Source organism: Bolinopsis microptera, chromosome 10 (assembly GCF_026151205.1).
Source record: "Bolinopsis microptera isolate Bmic1 chromosome 10, MBARI_Bmic_1.0, whole genome shotgun sequence".
NCBI lineage: Eukaryota > Metazoa > Ctenophora > Tentaculata > Lobata > Bolinopsidae > Bolinopsis > Bolinopsis microptera.
In genome coordinates this window covers 10632816-10653208 of record NC_087081.1, presented here as the reverse complement: position 1 = coordinate 10653208, position 20393 = coordinate 10632816, and the positions used below count along the sequence as shown (strand labels likewise).

General features: G+C 38.2%; 2 protein-coding genes and 1 non-coding gene across 3 annotated transcripts in view; all 3 read right to left on the bottom strand.

The window, feature by feature from the left end:
• Positions 1-4871: 4871 nt before the first annotated feature.
• Positions 4872-4955, bottom strand: Trnag-acc (transfer RNA glycine (anticodon ACC)). Its single transcript has one exon. It is a non-coding gene; the product is annotated as a tRNA-Gly (tRNA).
• A 235-nt stretch (positions 4956-5190) lies between these two features.
• Positions 5191-10753, bottom strand: LOC134822380 (uncharacterized). Its single transcript, XM_063833407.1, has 7 exons — positions 10667-10753; positions 10446-10541; positions 10006-10055; positions 7766-7990; positions 7357-7539; positions 6907-7114; positions 5191-6683 (listed from the first exon to the last, which is right to left on the bottom strand). The coding sequence occupies exons 1-7, from the start codon at positions 10680-10682 to the stop codon at positions 5593-5595; spliced, it is 1869 nt and encodes a 622-aa protein (XP_063689477.1). The 5' UTR covers positions 10683-10753; the 3' UTR covers positions 5191-5592.
• Positions 10754-13028: 2275 nt separating this feature from the next.
• The window catches only part of LOC134822382 (probable ATP-dependent RNA helicase ddx6), a 111823-nt gene continuing 104458 nt past the window's right edge, over positions 13029-20393 (bottom strand). The window contains exons 9-12 of the mRNA XM_063833409.1: positions 17988-18168; positions 16494-16647; positions 15979-16111; positions 13029-15833 (exon numbers count right to left, since the gene is read on the bottom strand). Coding sequence (XP_063689479.1) covers positions 15774-15833; positions 15979-16111; positions 16494-16647; positions 17988-18168 — 528 coding nt within the window. The 3' untranslated portion in view covers positions 13029-15773. The remainder of the gene's footprint in view (positions 15834-15978; positions 16112-16493; positions 16648-17987; positions 18169-20393) is intronic.

Below are 20393 nucleotides of genomic sequence, written 5' to 3'. Positions count from 1 at the left end.
TCAATAAAATGTGACCTCCAGATCAGTAAATTTAGGGGTGCTGGAAGAGCTGCAAAGAGTCCACTAGTATTTAATATTAGCCCCAAAAAAGCGGTCCTGGTCGAGCCTTGGCTTTAACGAGTTGGAAGCAACCAGAGAGATGGTTAGATGTATAAATTTGGGGATTGAAGTGGTTTGCAATAACCAGAGAGATGTTAAACAAATTGAACAACAGGTTGAACAAAAAAGCATGTGTAAAAAGTTATCGAGTGATAAAATAGGACAAAGGAGAAAGCATAGATATGATCTTAGGCAGCTAGACGCCAGCTAGCTCATCGCGGTGTCACATGACTTTAATACCACGATATCATTGGTCATCTATATATCCAATGCGAAATATAAATATAGCGCGTTTTTCATGAATTAGTAGCGCCGTACAAAAATTAAGCAGTTTGGAACAAAATTACAAGTTTTCAGTTTACAGAAATATTGAAACATTTCAATTTTTGTTTGCATGAAGGTTCTAATGACTTAATAAAGTCGTTTAGATAATAAAAATACTACAAAGATACCAAGTAAACTCACAAATATTGCAACTTGGTTAAAAACAATGCATTTAACTGTTTTGGTGGCGCGCGCGCGCCATCTCAGTCAATTACTCCCATATTTGGTCAAATAGGATAATAGGGACGCAGAATATGCGTCCCTCTAAAAAGTCCGATTCCCTTCATGGTATGCCCCTTTTTCCGCCTTCGGCGGCGCGCGCTTCGCGCGCGAAAAGTGGCATGCAACGTATGTCAACGTAGCACTTGCTAATATTTCGCGCTAGTATCGTCCGTCAATGCATGAGTGCGCGGCCACATCATGGTTTTCTCCACGGTACTTATTAAATGAAGATCACGATGTGAGAAAAATAACTCCTAATACATAATATAACCAGTACGGGGAGGGGATTTAATAACATTAACGGGTGATACCCTTAAAATATTTGTTTCAAACCGTCGAAGATTCCAACTCGGCGCGCGTCTTGGTAGGTTATAAACCAACAAGGGGGGACCAGTACTGTGCAGTGTGAAACCATGAAGCCCTTAACGCGGGGGACTCGAAAGTCAAAACCCCGGTTTACAACCAGTACCGGGGCGCGCGCAGAGTTGGACTCACCGACGTTCCATATTCATGACCATGTTATCATAGTATCACCCGTTAATATTTTCCTTTCCCCTAACTGAGCGGTAAATCGGAGTTTTACTGTCCCTGATGTACCTCTTTCCAAAATCCACCTTTTCACTATTGTCCAATGTCTATTCGTAACTACCGTTTATTTTTTAAAGTGGTGGATGATAAATACTAATAGTGTAATCGTTAATTGAACAAATAAAACTTCTTATTGTATTTTATCCAAGGCTATTTCAAGGATTTTGCTTGTTTCATGTATTAAGGGTCGACCAAAATCAGGAAGTGTGGTTAAAATAATGATTATCAACTTGATAACACTAAGTACTAAGTAATGTAGTGTTATTTAATTAGGTAACTCATCCAACATATGATACTGTTTCAAATCATGCCACATCACACTGAATATTCAACAGTAAACACTTATAATTGACACGGGTCAATTTGCATTGCAGAAAAAAACAACATGCAACAAAATTGGCACCATTCCTGATTCGTTGAAGACTAACTCTCAGACTCGTTCGGTATTAACAATATCTTATCATCGAATAAACATCGATATCTCTAATAGATCTACAAGTCAGGTTCTTATGTTACTATTGCTCGCATATAATAATAAGTACCCACTTTTGATAGACTTTTAAGAAATCGATGTTAACTCGATGATTCAGAATACCAAAGAGGTCCTTAAACAACGTTAAATATGTACAATACGGGTAACTGTTTAAGTAATCTAAAATAGCTAGATAAAAATTCCACAGATTGGTTGGAATAAATTTCGTTCCTCGGGGGAGACATACAATTTGGCATTAAACTTTCCCGAGCAATTTCAACACATTTCAAAATGCCTCGAATAGTTCTATAAAAACAGCAAGTTAAATAGGAATCGGCAGATCATTTTTATTAAAATAAATTGAAACAATCGCGAGCCTACTCTTCTTTAGATTAGAAAAAGAGAAACTTGCACGCTATAATACTATTCAACAATATACTAATTACCATTCCAACGACGATAATATTTCTACAACATTCAGCACACATGAAACTAGTGCCACCTAAAATAGTGTCAGTTCTTGTAGTCTTCTCTACATTTATTACTTTCTCGAAATCTTTAATTCTCTTCTTACACTTCTAGAAAGTGTTTTTACTTCTTTTATTTGACTAGATAGAATGTTTGCTTCCCCTGACGATTGTGAAGGAAACAAGTATGATAGTTTAAATTCATAACTATCAGTTATTAGCAGAAATATTTAACAGGTCTCACAAAATAGCTATAATTTTGCTAAAATCACGTCGGATTCATGTGAACCCTATTCAAAATCATTGTTGCTACTAAAACTTTACTTTGAAATCCGTAAGTAAGCGGAAATGCGCTAAAATCGTTCTATTAGTTCTAAAAAAATATACCCAGTTTGGCAAAATTGACGTAATGGATGATTTTATACGAGGTTAATCAACTTAAATCATATCAGAACGGTATAACTTAACATAAGAACTGTTAACGAAAGTTACAGCTGTGAACATTGAGCTTTGGTTACTCCGATGTTAAGTTCGCTCAAATTGCTTGAATCCTCAAACGTATGACAGAGCTATTCAACTGCCACGAACTAAACGAGCGAATAGAAGCAAACCTCAAAACACCTCAGCAAATTCATTACAAACAGTTTTAGTTTAATTTTATCCAAAATATATACAGTTCACTCTCTATGAGCGTGTAATTACTAATTACTAATATTTACACATTGCATAGCAACAATTTGTTGAAATATTGCATAGCAATAACATTAGAGATCTGAACTGTTTACATGAATGATATTTATTATATCTTTACATTTACCGGCCCCGTCCCCCCGTTTTGAGGCCCCGTCCCCCCGTTTTGATCGATTCTCAGCCCAAAATATTGAAACTAAATTCTAAAATTAATTCTCTTTTTTGAAAAATTATTTTTTTCTGATTTCTAACAACTGAGGTTAGATATTTTATTGGTGAAAAAAATTGAAACACTATCTTAAATTTTACCGCTTGCCCAGAATTACTCAATACCCACCCATTTGCCGTTTTATTTTGGATAAGATTATTTGTGTCAAGAATGTACTTAAGTCACTGTGCCAGGACTATTTACGGATCGTTTGCCCTGTTACCGCTAACAGAGTAATGCCTAGTGTCCTATTTCTTCGCTCTATTTTAAGACTCTGGCACGGTAAGTAAAACACAAACTTAGCAAGTCATCCCGTTACCGTTACCATGGTAGCTAAAAGGTTAATTCGATTAGTAACCATGGCAACGGGTACGAATCTCCAAAAGTTCAAAACACGAGGAATAATGAAGTTTTGTACACCAGCAAAAGAACAGATTTGGGGAAGAAGTTCCAAAGGAAACAGTCAGAAAAGTAAATAGAAATAAAATTGTTTACTTAGAAAGCTTTTGCAATTAATAAACCAGTTTGAGGTGGTATAGAAACATCAATAAAATAAAGAATTTACAAAGTTTCTAAAAAGGACCGGCATTAACAATTAATGCGTAACGACTGTTAAAAGTAAACAACTGAAAATTGAAGCGACCGCTTCGACGAAAAGTTATCAAAAATAAATTAAAGATGCATTGAAATCGGAATCAAAGTAATGAAATTAATATTGCATAAATTACTAGAAAACGAAATACGCATCAAAAATTTAGATAACTGTAAAGAAATAAACCAAGACGAATCTAGGTCAAGGTACAGAGGTCTGTACAGAAAAGAAAACTAACAAAAAAGTAGCGTTACAGCAGGGAGAAAACAATCGCTGAAATTGAACTGAAATACAAAACTTCATTTTTCACCACATCTCCAATTTTTGTCTGATTCACATAATCTCACCTTACTCACCGAGCTCATGCAGACTTGGCAGGCTTCCAAAAACTCTTCTTGCCATAAGGCGCATGTGCTCGAGGAGTGAGGTGAAAACTTTACAATAATCACCGTTTCATCACAATCAAAGTTATTATAAACTAGCTAGTATCAACTTGGTAGAACGTTTGAACTTACAGTTGTAGAGGGGTGAGTTTAGAGAATATCAACAGTGAACAATTTGGTAACTCAGTGCCGTAGTTTCCATGCAATGGTCACTGAACATCGGCGCTAGAGATAGTTATATTCATATAATATTAACGGCGTTCACTTGGCTCTGTTAACTTAGTAACAAGGACTGAGAGCAGGAGCTAAAGAGATTGAGGTACTAAATACTCTTATCTGGGATCAATCTAATCAATTTGACATGAAAATAGTTTTAATGGCGAGAAAAATGGAACAATTATCCTCTTTACTCGTCGTAAAAACCAACTGGCGTGACATTTTAAGCAACGAGATAAACAAATGACAGTTAGGGGTCACAAAAGGACACAGCCATAGCGGTGAAGCTGATAAACAACAAAATAAGACCTTCTTATTCACAATTGAGTATTTTTGTGCCGTAGTTTGTTTAGAAGGGGATGGTAGTTCCTGTGTGGGGGGGGGGGGGCTTCCTGTGACTGGTAATTTCAGTGTATTTGTCAGGTACTTAGGTACTGGTTTGGGTAAAGTAGTAGTTTTAGTCGAATAGTCATAGCGAGAATCTTAATTTAACTTTTGTTTGAAGCCCTACAAACGGACGTGAACTGAAACATATCCTCCACATTGCACTCATCTCCTACACTAACAATAGTTGCGCGCTTCTACTTGAGAGTACTAACAAGGCACGACTCCTCAGAAGTGGGATTCGAACCCACGCCCACATGAAGTGGAACAGATTGGTAATCTGACGCTTTAACCACTCAGCCATCCTGAATTGGAACCATGCCAATTATAGGACCCCCAAGTGAAGTTTACCCCTATCAGTGGCATAGGAGGCAAGTGCACTATGATGGGTCTGTTTCAGTTTAATCCGTATAGAACAAGACCAAATTGAGGACCAAATTGAGGACCAAATTGAGGTCCTGGTTATATCTAATTGATTATGGTTGTTCTCTTTTGACATATCAGTAGCAGACAACTGTGATAACAGTAGTTATTTTTATTTATTTCTAAACACCAGACATTTGCAGAATTAGAGGTTTGTCGGGTATTACAGCTATTACCCGGTTGCAATAAACCACAAAATTGCTGACACAATCAAAGTGCAGGACCATATCACATTCGTGAACCAGATTTTTAATTTGGCGGTCTTTCTGACCACGATCATGCCTACAAATGGTGACTCATTGTAACCAAGATAAACGCTGTATCATAGGCACATCGGTATCATTTTTGGTTGTACTATTGGGGGAGGGGAGGAGGAAACCATGTACTACTTTATCTGAAATGGCCAGCTCAAGAACTATCAAACTTTCAAAAGGACTCTCCGTGACGTGTTTCAAACTACTTCACAAAAATACTCCACTGTGTTTACCACCCCCACCACTCGACCACACCCCATCATAACCTCTCTAACAGGATACCTTCCCGGACTGTCGTATCCTGACCACATCGTCCGGACTCGGCGTGTTGAATAAGAATCTCTCCGGATCCACATCCGGATTACGGATAAGATCCAATGTCACTGGTTTGATCTCACAGATGAGTCTCCCCAAGACTGACGGAGCTGGTTTAAGCAACACTGATGATGCTGTGCTCCGATTACTGAATGGGTTCATGTATCCCTCTCGCGTCTGAAAAGTCTGTTGTTGTCGAGGGTTGTTTTCCTTTTTTACCGGAACTGTTACCGGCTGTACTGAATGCGATGACCACTTGTTAGGGTTTATAAGCGCTGGTTTCGCTGATCTGATTGAAGGGCGACTTTTAATCAAATCGTCTATATCCTCCTCGTTATCACTGAGTGAGCCAATACCACTGTCATGTTGGTGATCCAGCAGAGCATCAGGCTCTACTTCATCTATATCTGATTCAGAAGAGGAGCTCTCTGAGTCAATAATTGGCAGAGAAGTAGACCCATTAGAGCTAGGAGGACCATCAATAACGGTATCACTATCGCTTTCACTTAAATCTTTGTTTGGAAACGCAGAAAATGCAGAATTTCCAGATACCATCTCATCAGCATCCTCTGATTCACTTTCACTTTCACTATCATCCGACATGTCATGAAGGAAATCGTCTAGAAAGTCTCCACATTTGCTGTCGTAGCCAGAGTCTAAAGAGCTACTAACAGAGTCAACTGAACCACTGTCGGACCCGATACGACTCTTATCAGCAGGTTCTGGCAGGAGTTTTAAATCGTCACAACTATCCACCATATCACAAACACCCGGACAAGCAGGCCCAGCCGGTATTACCGAAATCTCAGGGACTCTCGGCTCCGGCAGATTACTGTGCCGTTTACTTTTCGGCAGAGTAATCTCACTTTTAGTGTCTACAACCACCTTTGACCTTGACGGTGGACTGATTATAACATCGTCAGTAAAGATGGGTTGGCAAGGCATGGGCTTGTAGTTGGGGTTTGGAGCAAATGAACTAACCGAGGAAGATTGAGCAGGCTTTTCTTTCTCTGTCTTCTCGACTGGGTTCTGGGTATATCTCAAACCTGTAGAAGGGTATAATAGATAACTGATGGAATGTTTTTTATCTTGGTGAAGATAAAAAACATTCCATAATTTAACATTCCAATAATTAAATATATTAGGAAGTGTAGCTTCGAGTTGAAAAATACCAGATAAGATATAACTCTCTATCTTAAAACTGGAATTTAGCACTCTCAAATTACATAATTTAATCTGTTTTCTTAGAAATTTAATCTGTCTGCTTACCTGGACTACTCTTGTCATGATAAGTAATTGAGTCCATGGAAGAGGTCTTGAGATCCAGTCGGAGAAGGTCACAAGAAGGTGCCAGAGTTGGGGTGGTAAGTGCCGGGTCCAGGGGTTCCACGTACCGGACAGGCTCTTTGTAGAAATCACATTCCGAGGTTGCTGTCTTGCTGTTCTCACGAATAAAGTTCCCTCGAATCAGGAATTCCTGATATGATTTGAGTGCAGTTTCTGCTTTTCCGTTTTAGTTAATTTAATTTAGATAAAATAAAATAACTAAATTTTCAATTGTCAGTATTTTTCAGAAGAGTGCTCTTGGGCAAGGATATAAAAAGTAAGGTGTCTTATATAGCAGTCTTCTGAAAAATACTGAAAATTGAAAATTTAGTTATTTTATTTAATTTAAATTAAATTAACTAAAACGGAAAAGCAGAAAAACGGAAACCGTACCTGCTTTCCAAGTGACTGCTCAGCTTTATAGTTTGAACAAGAAGGTGAATGGAAATGCCCAAACTCGTGCTTCGTGAAGTTGTTCCGTCTACAGTTGGGAAGGTGATTCTCTGTTATCTCTACTTTAGCGAAACGTACTCTTTTGTTTATCTTCTTCCTCTTGAACATCTTAGTTGCTGCTTCCTGAACAGATGGGGTTTATTAGAACCTGAATTTTAATACCAAGAGATGGTTTATAGTTGATAATAGCTTAGCATGGAAAATACAGCTATAAAAGAGATGGTTTATAGTTTATAATAGCTTAGCATGGAAAATACAGCTATATAAAAGAGTCTAAAATCGTAAAAATACTGACAATTGAAAATTTAGTTATTTTATTTAATTAAAATAAAAGAGTTTTAAATCGTACCTGGTTAAGAAAAGGGTTTTCCGATAAGAGATCAGGAATGTGAAAAGCCCGCTGCAAAACCTCAACAAGTCCGAACTTTGGAAGGACTACATTGGTAGCTCCGGCAGTTGGAGTCTGTGAGGGAGCCGGTCGCTTGCCAGATTTTGGCATGACGGTTTCTTTCTGGGGGCCCCCTGATTTCACTGTTCCCTTGCACGAGCTCATAACTCTGTCTAAACTCAGTCCCTGATAATGCAATGGTTAGTGATCAGGTAAACAGAGGGGGCGTAGAAGATTAAAGAGGTGCAGTGAGAAACAAGAAGATATGTTTTCTGAAGCTGAAATTCCCATGTTTGTAACTTTATGGCGATGTGAAGAGTGCTTGCCGTTTTGTGGTTTGACAGATATAATTATATCAATAAACATAAGTATATGAAGAACGTATTGATAATAATATATCAATAGAAACATTAGCTCACAAAATATTGAAAGGGCCAAACATTCCTTTTGCACGGACAGCCAAACACTGGTACTATTAGCCCCAAAACTACGAAAGGACCACAAAATGTGGTGGATCCTCATGTCTTACCACAAGGATTAAACAATATTTTATATGTTTATTTAATATTCGTGGACTTCATTATTTCTTTTATCTGTTACATCATCAAATCTTTACCAGAACACCGTGAAGCTTTTCAGATAATTTCGCTCTATTTAGGACAAATAAACTTTAATCAAATAATGCAAAACCAATCAGCAAAATTAGAGTAGAGCGCTTGCAAACTAATTTACTTGATAAATGTGATTAGATAGGCTACCATAAACCGAACACACAGCAGCACAAAGTGCCCACCGCCACCAAAAAGTGTGGAAATTTAAATAAAACTTCACGGTGTTTCGTGAAAGAGTTATCTTACCCCGGGGGCTGACGACCCATAACGGGCTCGTCAGTTGGCCCGTCTTGCTGCTGAAAGGGATGGCTAGGAATAGGTTGATCTAGGAATAGGTTCTAGATATACCTTACCAGTTACCGTCTTCATTTCTCACAACTGAATACCAAACGACTATTAGTCACTATTATCTTTAACAGTTTGAACAGTATTAAACTCTGTTTGCGTCCTTTGCTTTGCGTTTAGATTTCCGGCCGTGGAATTGTGTTCATGTTTTTTCTTGTGGCGGCCTCCGAAATGTTTTCTATTTTTCCAAGACCAAAAACAATTAGAAGTTGTTGACTATTTTCCGGTTGAATAGTAGAACTCAGATCCAGAAGGGTTAGGGAGAAGTTTTAAGTCATGCGGTGAGTGAGAAAGAATTTTTGGAATGATCAACCAACATATTTTGTTTCCATTTCTCGTTATTTTCGCACTTACCTTGTTGCACTCTCATCAGAGCCCGACAAATTTTGTTAAAGCAGACCTAAGAAACTGCTAGCTCTTAGTGCATGACGCAGAGAAGATTGCGAGTGCAGAGTGTAAGCCATTACCGAGTGCGAGTGTTACTCAGCAAGCCATTATCGAGTGCAGGCCGGACCAAGTGTTGTCTTGATTACAACACGGTCCACAAAAACATGATGGCCTGCGGTGAGCAAATAATTTAGCAGTTCTCACGTTTTTAGACCCTAGTTAAAGCCCTAGACTACTCGCCATTTAGTCGCCCTGGGGCAGTACCCATTTTACCATATAATACCCGGCCCCCTTAACACCTCTCATTGGTACCGTAATGTATAGGACCTTAGCAAGGTGTTACATCATTTTATGTCCAGACTTCAAGTAACCCGCTGTGAAATTTTCCCCTTAAAAGTTTGGCAAATTTTAAGCCAAATTTAGAGAGTAATGTTGGACATGCAGTTTGCAGACTTTCCCACTATTTAATGTAATCAGAAGAAAGCTACTTGTAGGACAGTGCAGCATTCACAGGCACAGTCTAATTAGCAGTATCCGTAGCAAAACATCAGCAAAATCTAGAGCTTAACAATCAATTGAATAACAATTAGCAACACAACCAGAAGAAAGTAATTACTTTAAGAGAAAGTAAAACCCACAAGAATGCTTAACAAATACCGATACAGATTGTCATGGTCATCACCTCCCTTATTGCATTTAAACCACGTTCGAATAACAAGTTTTGAAAAATAGGCTGCGATATACAAGTTCAATACGAGAGATACACCCTGATCCCGTCCTCGAACCATGACAATCCGTTACGGATACTCTTCAACACAGCAACACCCGTTTAAATTAAGTAAAATAAATTTAACTTACTGTATCAAAATAATTTTCTTGGTTCCTATCCTTATCGTCTGTAAATTCACCTAGAAATAAAAAAACATGAAATGGGTGTGAAGACAGTTGGGAGGAGTCAGCTCATCCCCTCCGCTGGTGACGTGATGAAATTAGTCACGTGATGACATTAGTCACGTGATGACATTTGTCATCAATATTCCTGCCAGCCTATGTAACCAAGTGCGGACAAGTTATCAATAAGATCATGTGAGCTCGGACTCTAACATGATACAGCTGACGAACGCAAGAATAAAGACATGATGAGCTGATACAAATCGGAAAACATGGGATATGAGAAATTAATATTTTAATCTGACAGTCAAATTTAAAGAAAGCAATATCACGATTCCAGATGACGCACCCGTGAAAAGAGACGCAAAAGATCAAAATATGAAAATTCAAACTAAATGAAATGTTACCTGTCGATTCCTCAGTTACATCAAGCTTAGCCCATGTGTTCAAAAAGAAAGCTTGATCTCTCACCGAGTAATCGTAGTTAGTCCGCGAAGCTATATCTGAAAAAAGAAACATTAAGTAATATAATAATTACATGTACGTTGGTAAGTTAATAACAACGGGAAACGGGTGTTTGAAATATTAAAATAAAATAAGATTGACGTATAATGTTGGAAGTACTCACATCCAGTTGGCGGCATTTCTGATTTTCGGTCGAGGGTTACAAGGAGTTCAATATACAGTCGTTCGTGGCCATTTTTTATAACTTTTACTTGCTAGAGGTAATGTTAGTTATTTAAAAAACTTGATGATCCATAACAAACGTTGGTCAGAAACTTGAAGTAAAATTTCACATCAATTATGTCAAAATCGAAAGTTCTCCAAAGTCAAATTTCTTATCAACATTTCTAATCCAAGATAAGAGTCTGGGTATTATCTCTAGAAATATAAAACTGTCGTCATATAACAACAAATTTTTTGGCGAGCGATAATGACCCCTTTCCCCCTCGTAGATCTTAGATTCGCTAATTTATTGACTGTTTGTTAGTCTAGTTTGTTTTGTCAGTCGTAATTCTTTCGCTGGTCGGTCGCTTGAACTAATCTTTAATGGACACTAAAATTAAATCATCTGAAAATGGCTCTAACAGCGATAAAACCACTTTATAGGGTATTTTGCTGAAGTAAGATACCAGGAATCCATCACAGTTTTTAACAGAAATAATCGACTATCACATGCTGTAAAAGACACCACGGCGAACAGAAATAAGAGTAAATTAAGTGCCCTCCGAAATCGAATGTTAGTTTTTTGGCATGCGAAGAAAAAGAGCTCATGTGAGACTCAAACAGTTGTCATGGGGCTGAACTTATATAAAGGTATTTGATGTCACTCTGAAACCAACACACCAAACATGCGGGTTTTATTAGATTTTAACAAATTCAAAACAAAAACACACATTTTATGGTAAATGATGACCTTCTCTAGTAACAGATCTCATACGTTATTACGTATTATGCAGGTTGGACAAATTGAAAATCCAGATTCCAGGGGAAGTCAAACAGCGTCATAACTTGGCACTAGGGGTTAGGAAATCTAATTTTAAATATCAGCGATATTACTGGACCCGGTAAAGAAGGTTATAATTAGTAAAATGCACTTTCAAATGAACTGACCTTACTGGTTTCGTATTTCAGGTAAAATGTCCAAGAAATTAAAATATTATCAGTAAAACAGCAGTGGAACAGGATTAGCGAATCTCAGTCCTAAAATAAAGTAATGCCACGCCAAAGGTACGTCAAGCCCTGCATCCCGAGGTCGTGAATGTTAACTTGTTAAAGACTTCGTTCGGATTCTTCAAAATGCGACCAGCATTATCTAGAACAGTTTACGTAAGTATTAAGTAACTTAATCTTTCGGAAACCAAGGAGACTTAAAATATGAGTTTAAACGGTCTTTTGTAAACACATAATGCGAGTTACTGACAAAGGCATAAACATGGTAATGGATCCTACAAATTAAGCCCAATTCTTAAACAACCGTTAAAAATGTTGTCCCAGGCAACACATGGCAAGACTCTGTATCCAAGGGGATTGTAATCGGTGGGGTAAGAATCAGATGATCCATTTGCCGGTGTGCAGCTTTAAATATAATACGATTCAGAAATGTAAGCGATGATCTCACGACCTCCCAGATAATCCGATAAATATTAAAATAGCGCAATATTATTGTGCAGCAAGCCTGATCATGTCCGATTGAAGGTAAGTTACACTTTCAGGGCCTAATCTCATAAAACCATGAGAAGATAATAGCCTCGAAAATTAAGATAAGCGAAATAAAAATTGGTAGAAACAGATCCCAAAAAGATAAGGCAAGTGTCAGGTTTAATGAATATGACTAGGCTGCTGTTCAGCAAGTGATGGTACGGGGTTTTAATATCCCAGCATCATTACAGAATATGGGATATTTAGTAATTCAATCGATCATTATGGTACACTTGTGTATGTTATGATTATTTATAAACTTGAGAGCATAATCCTGTAGTCACAAGATTAAAAAAAGACAACATATAAGGCTACATAACAGCATTAATAGGATGGAGGCAACGTATAGAACAAGAATAGAAAACTAGAAATCACCAGTCCAATATTGGTTCTGAGAAGATGATATCGTATTCCTACACCAATAGTTGAGGTCAGTTCTCCTACTCAGAATAGATCAGCCCTTACTCGGAATAGATCAGCAAACTGTCAGAGTTGCGTAACCACTAGCAATAAGAATTACGTAAACCTACCAGAGCTGAGTACAAGAAAAGGGCTGGGTCGAATTTAAATGGTCTCATTCTCATGTCATCGTGTAAAAAGGTCTCTAAATAACCCACTAAAGTAAACTAGCTAATCGCGTGTAATAATCGAGTTAAGCGCTGTAATTGGCCTGTCAATTGTCACGTATGATGTAACCCGTCCTGCGAGGCCAGTACAGTCGGTCCATGTCCACTGTGTCGGAAAGTTGCGTCATTTGTTGACAGGTGGGAAGCAGTTAAACTACAATGGATCTGAGCTGAACGTCATATTGTGTACAACATGTTAAATATACGTCAAAAAGATTCAACTGCCGCCATCAATTCAGCTCCAGTTTTTGCAGGGACTGAGTTTTGAACAAGTAATGGCTCGCACAGCAGAGTATAGGAACGACCGTGTGCGTGATGGGCGGTGGAATTTCTCAAGTACAATGCCACTTATGTGACACATTTCATCATGTTGGAATTTAAAGTTGGCTGAGTGCCAGTATAATATACTGGGACCCAGTATATACAGGAAGATTTCGTTATCATGTAATTTGCCGGGTAGCTAGTCATGAGACTATCGTCCTGTGTATCAGGAGGCCGGATGTGTTTGAACAGGAAAATTATAGTCCTGTTAATGCGGACGAGCTCAAGCTGAAAGTTTGCCAAGCTAGTATTCGACAAAGAATGTCGCATAGCGATCATATATTATGTCATCGTGTTCAATAATTAATTTAGAAAATTTTCACTGCCATTTGCATGGCAGAAGTTGGAAGTTTAGGTCGTTCCTATGATCAAGAGTTTCGATAATAACTCTTGCGACTATGCGAAACCATCGTATGAATTTAACCGGAAATTCATCAACATTTTTAATATCAAAATCGGAAAGGATAATAATTTAACCTCGAACCAGCCGGTAATGCGTGGTCGAGTTTGATCCTCGATCAAAACGAGGCCTCGTATATAAGATGTTACAAAGGTCTCTCATCATCTTTACACCAAGATGGCAACTTCAATTCTATGTAGATGTTATAACATAGTAGTCACGTGACGTCATCAAAATTTCACGTGACGTCATCCTCTACCGCGTGCTGAGACAGCCGCTCAATTTGAAGAGAAAGCCCTAGAAAAGGCGGACTAGCCTTCTGAACAGACTGCCTCACCACCAACCAACCACTTCAACACTTCACTGTCAAAATCTGCTGACGTCATCTCAAAACGTGACGTCATTGATTGGACACGTGACGTCACAGCGTCACGTGTCACGCAAATGGGTATCATGAACATATCCGCTGTTCACAAGTTTTTTACTAAAAATTGTAGAAAAATTGAACATTGCTTTGCCTTCAGGTTCAAAATGGATTTAGAAACGATGTGTAGCATGATCTTGAAGGCAAAGTTATGTTTTTAATGTTGTTTATAAACTTCATGAATATCGCCAAACTAACAAGAACTTTTCCAAACATAGAGGGACACAATTTTCTGAAACTTGGGATAATTAATCAATTAATTAAATTAAGTTAACAATGATTCTAGCTCGATATACACTACCATTGTCCAAAACAATTTGATTTCAACGTCGGGATCTAGCTTAATCTAAATCAACTATAAATTAATCTTTGAAAACTCAAAGCCTAAAATTTACCAATCCTCAATTTCACCGTATAGCACTAAAAGGCAGCCTATTTTTCGAATGAAACATTGAAAGGCTGTTTCTAAATTTTTCTAAAAAGCACTTAAATCTTGGTATCTGTTCCAAGCGATCATGATCAAGATTTTCCGCTTTTCCCGAACAGGAATTGAATATATTCACCCGACCTTGAACAGAACATGTTACAAAATTACACACATTATCTTTATAATATGACAAAACCACGGGTATGGTAGCCACATTAATGACGTAAGAGTGATATAAATACACATGCACAAAAATGAGTGGAACTTCCCGCCATCAGTATGATTCAGAAATAATGCTTCTATTTCGTCTAAAAAGGTAAGCTATTCCTACCCCTATCAAGTAGCTAAAGTTATGCTGTATTAATTTTCGTAGTTTGCGAAATAGAGACGTTATTTTTGAATCACACTGTTTTGAGCCTTGTGAGTCGTGGACCCGCGATGGTACAATCATACGGAACATTACACAATCGCGGGGTTTACTAACGAAGTCTTATATCATTGATATGAGAAGCAGCTGAGGCCAGCTTTTGGGTTTTGCATTTTAATATCTGATCAAGTGACTCGCAGGGCAAAATGACGAGAGCTCCCAAAAATATACCTTCCCAAAACGTCGAGAGCTCAGAGCAGCAAAACCCCGAAAATACGAGGGGACCTTAATATCTATAATCGATTTTTACCATCACTAAATGAACGGTAACAATGAACTTTTCGAGTCCCCAACAATATCGGATGGGTCTACCTTCACTGCTCTGAGCTCTGCAAATACTCCTAAAAACTGGGTTGACATTAACTCCCATGTAACGTGTCAGAGAATAAAAATGTTCCGCAAATTAACGGCACGTGCACGCGATATACTTTGAAAAATACGTGTACATTTACCTTGTAAAGCCGAGCGGTGTGAATCGTAGGCCGTAATTTCAAGCATCTATTTTAAAGTCATTTTAAAACATTGGAACAATATAACTAGCTCAATTTAAGGACCAAAACGGTGGAAAGGACTTACAGCGCATAGCGCCATACTAAAATACTATATTGGGAAGCAAATTAACTAATGATACGTTGCAATGGCAACTAATGTAGTTGCCAGCAAAATTGGCTGCAACTTACATGTATTATAGGACCAGGACCTCCAAATTCGCAGAAGGGGTGGAAAGTTACTATAGTTACTAGAGTTACTCAGTATAGAGCGGCTAAAGGAGAAATAGTTTTTGAAGGGCAGTAATTTCCACCCCCTAGAGCAAATCGAATTTACAATCTGACGTAATTTCAAGTCTCTTCATCCGAGAAGGATGTTTATTTTAAGTTGTTTTTCTTCTTTTCCACATACCTTGTATTCTATTGGCTTGGCTGCTGATTTTGTAGTTCTTCAGATCTTCGCTCAGATTCAGTTCGACTCTGTAAGTACGACAGTTTAAAAAGCTAATAACATATGTTGAGCATATCCTATATATCTAAAAACAATGATTTAAACGGAAAGTAGCAAAATTTATTGTAAATTCGTGAGCGAGAAAACTGAAAGACACTAAATCATGTGACTAACCTGAATGATGTCCTGATCAGAGTTTATATACTTGTCAGTCTGGTACTCCGCCACGTACAGCCTCTTGTCTATTGCTTGTGGGATGGGTCGTATGTTCGTTCCCAGCTCCTGCTCGATCTTGTACAGATCGTATCTGGCGAAGAAGATGGATTGAGAAGAAAAGTAGATACAGGGGAAACAATAAGAGGACAAGTGTACAGTGTTAAACAGAGAACAATCCACAGTTCAAGATGAACAATTTTGAGCTGAAAAAGATTTTCTCTCATGAATGTAGACTGTGAGAGAGAGTGGAATCTTAAACAAAGACAAACATACCACAACTAATAAAGACAAATACTCGACCGAGACAGTGGTTAAACAGGGATTGTATTAACTCTGACGGTTGTACTAGGTTGTCAACAATGGCTGCCATTGGCTCTCCCTAAATCATAGCAATAAGATCACCACCCCCACAGCCAATAACAAGACTTCTAATTAATTATACGTGTCGTGTTAATTAATTATTTAAAGGTTACCTGTCTTGATAAGTAATGAGGTTGATAGCAACTCCGAGATGACCGTATCTGCCGGATCTACCAATTCTGTGAAGATAAGTCTCGGAGTTCTTGGGGAAGTCGAAGTTTATCACGACGTTGACGGAGGAGATGTCGATACCACGTGTGAACAAATCTGAACATTCACGCGGTTAGGGTTTAACAAAAGTGGTTTTGGAGTCAGGTTACAGTCGAATCATTGGATACCACAAACAAGGTGATCTCACAGAATAGTATATTTTAACAACTGTTGCACCGGTTCCAATGGCGCCGTGCAGCAAAAACCCCGTCCACGTTTCAACACTTCTATAATAGGGTAGTTAATACTTAATAGTCTATAGGGAGTAAATTTGGCGGCGTCCATTAGGGCTTTTCTTCAATTCAGACACCATTCAGATTATCCTATTACTACATTAATTTTATTGACAATTAATTTCCTTAGAAGGGATTGGCCTCTGTAAGTTAGCCAACCAGTTCAGCTTAGAGTAACGCTCGATGAAGTGCGTGAGCCCGTGTGAGCGGCAGTCAGCTGCCGATGGTTGTTAGTAGCTTACCAACCGATAACACTGATATTCAAAGACCAGCCAGAACGCCTCGATACGAACGGTGTGAGGACTAATTAATCTCGGAGATTACATGAGAATTAGATTCGGAGAACAAAACAAGGCGCTCAGTGAAACTTGTTGGGTGGCGGTCATGCTATAAGGGCTTTCGTGGGATGACGTATTAGGATTTAACTGGAATGATAGGATTACGTATTAAGATTCAACTGGAATGATAGGATTACCTCATACTGTTCATTTACCTCAAGCTTGCGAGCCCATGTACACTGCACTGGAATGGCAAGCAAGGTTTCCGGAAGTAAGCCGGTACTTTATCTAGAGCAAAATAGGCGCGCGCACGGAACGCGCACGAAATAAAGCTGCTAGGATCGTGCTTTGTATGGGAGCAACAGAAAATTGAGCTAGTCAAATTGTTTATTTCGGCCGTTTGTGACCCATACTATGTCATACAGTATGTTATTTGATCATCGATTAAACCAGCTAAACCGTTATATCTACCGTAATGCATGTGTATATATAAGAATATCTATTATTCGATGTACACCTGTCTTCACACATTAGAAACAAAAGCCAAATTGTGCAACTCTCAAACTCTGTTAAGAGGGTTGCGCAAGAATAACATTAGCGCATTCGTCAGAAATGATTAGCGTGCTACGCCTTTGTTCAAGTTGTCGTACGAATAACCACAAAGAATAAGCACATAGTGAAGTAATATATCACAGTGGGGCGAGGGCATCTGTTATACTAACACTATATACGGGTAACGTAGGTTTCCCTTCAATGTAGTTAACTAAACTTACAAGATTTTACATAATAATTAATACTAGATGTGAAATCTTTATAAAGCTTTTAGGTAAAGTTTGGGCAAGTTTAATGTTGAGATATATATTCAGATCACACAAATTCCTCTTACCAGTACAAACAAGATTCCTGCAGGCTCCTTTTCTAAAGTCGTGGAATATTCTGTTCCTGTGTGCTTGCTGCATCCTAGCGTGTATGTAGTAGCACGAGTATCCCAGCTCTGTGATCTTCTTAGCCAACAGTTCAACTCGGCTTACAGAGTTACAGAAGATTATACTCTGGTTTATTTGCAGCTGAAAAGGGATGAGGTAAGTCAGAGTTTTGGCGATAATTGAAGTGATAATTTGGATAAATATTTCGTTAATTTAGCTAAATAGTTTGTTAACAAGAAAATGTTTTATCAGATGAGGTCATACTTTCCTTAATTTAGTCGGATGAGGTCATGTGAACTTAGCTAGTCATAATTTAGCTATTTCAAGCACTGTTTGAGACAGCCAAAACACAACAGAGCTCTATTACTTTATCACATGATATTATGCCTTATATAGATCTTAAGATAAGAATTAGGTCAATATGATGAATTAGTTCTTTAAATGCTATTTAAAGATAGAAATACCCAAGCGCGCATCCAGAAAGTTTTAATTTTCCTCGCGGATCAAAGTTTTCTGGATGCGGGGCAAAGGAACTAGATTCTTACAATAAATCATCACATTTAACTGAGATCACTGATATAAGATGTTCTTACAAAAAAAACGAAACTACCAGCTTTTGCATACGTATAACTGCTCAACTAAAATATTAATCTATTCCAATAAGTAATAACTGGCACCGGCCTAATACGGACATTTCCACCTCACACACACAACTAACTATGGTTTTATTTCACACATCGTCTTATTTAACACTCGTCACAACTTATTGCTATATCCAGCAGTGTATGAGACAGCCACAACTTATTGCTATATCCAGCAGTGTATGAGACAGCCACAACTTATTGCTATATCCAGCAGTGTATGAGACAGCCACAACTTATTGCTATATCCAGCAGTGTTATGAGACAGCCACAACTTATTGCTATATCCAGCAGTGTATCAGACAGCCACAACTTATTGCTATATCCAGCAGTGTATGAGACAGCCACAACTTATTGCTATATCCAGCAGTGTATGAGACAGCCACAACTTATTGCTATATCCAGCAGTGTATGAGACAGCCACAACTTATTGCTATATCCAGCAGTGTATGAGACAGCCACAACTTATTGCTATATCCAGCAGTGTTATGAGACAGCCACAACTTATTACTATATCCAGCAGTGTATCAGACAGCCACAACTTATTGCTATATCCAGCAGTGTTATGAGACAGCCACAACTTATTGCTATATCCAGCAGTGTATCAGACAGCCACAACTTATCGCTATATCCAGCAGTGTATGAGACAGCCACAACTTATTGCTATATCCAGCAGTGTATGAGACAGCCACAACTTATTGCTATATCCAGCAGTGTATGAGACAGCCACAACTTATTGCTATATCCAGCAGTGTATGAGACAGCCACAACATGATAGAGCTCTAGCTATTACTTTGTCACACTCGCCACAACTTATTGCTATATCCAGCAGTGTATGAGACAGCCACAACTTATTGCTATATCCAGCAGTGTTATCAGACAGCCACAACACAATAGAGCTCTAGCTATTACTTTGTCACACGATATAAATCTAAAGATAAGAATGAGATCATCATCAGAATCAGTTATAATGTTACTCGTCAAGCAATGTTGTATAAAGTAATACTACCAGAGTCACATGTTATATAAAGTATTACTACCAGAGTCACGTGTCCACTACTAAGAGATGAATAAGAATGGCGTGTCTAGAAACAAAACAATCAACTAAAATGAGGTAAACATCGTGTTTACCTCATTTTAACATGTATTTAATTAGATTCTAGGTGGTTACAGGCGCGCTGATTGTATTGTAACGAGCATGCAATTATGAAGCAATTTTAAAATTACGGTGACCTTATCTTGAAAATTACTTGGCAACGTGTTGCTCCGGAAAATGGTTTGAATTTGAGTTGAAGACTTGAGAATATAACTTACTTGAACAGGATTTCATGAAGTAGCTGGGGTAAGTTAAGGGTATGTTAGCGTGCGCCACATGTCTGGTTTGGGGCGCCATTTTATCCCGGGCTGAATATGTGGCTCTGCAGTTCCTGGGCAGTGGCCCCTCTCATTTACCACATTTGAAGATGGACACATCTATCTACTAGGAAACTTAATTGAATAAAAAAGTACGGTAAAGCGAATGGCATGGAGTTCAAACGTGATCAGTAGGATCTTTCATCTTATTGGTTGCCAGCTGTCATGTGTTAAAACAAATAAATCCATTTCGCAGGAACCGTTTTATTAAATCAGACAGGAATATTATTTATACAGCTGGTACACCTGGTGCAGTGTAACTACGTAATATACCGGGGCGTAACTTTACGAGGAAACGTGTAACAATTGTAC

What these genes read in the sequence shown, in the direction of transcription:
- LOC134822380 (XM_063833407.1), bottom strand. An exon ending in TGTAACTGAGGAATCGACAG is followed by an intron (nt 10,056 to 10,445) that starts GTAACATTTCAT and finishes TTTTATTTCTAG; the next exon opens with GTGAATTTACAGACGATAAG. An exon ending in AAAACCCTTTTCTTAACCAG is followed by an intron (nt 7,540 to 7,765) that starts GTACGATTTAAA and finishes CCATCTGTTCAG; the next exon opens with GAAGCAGCAACTAAGATGTT.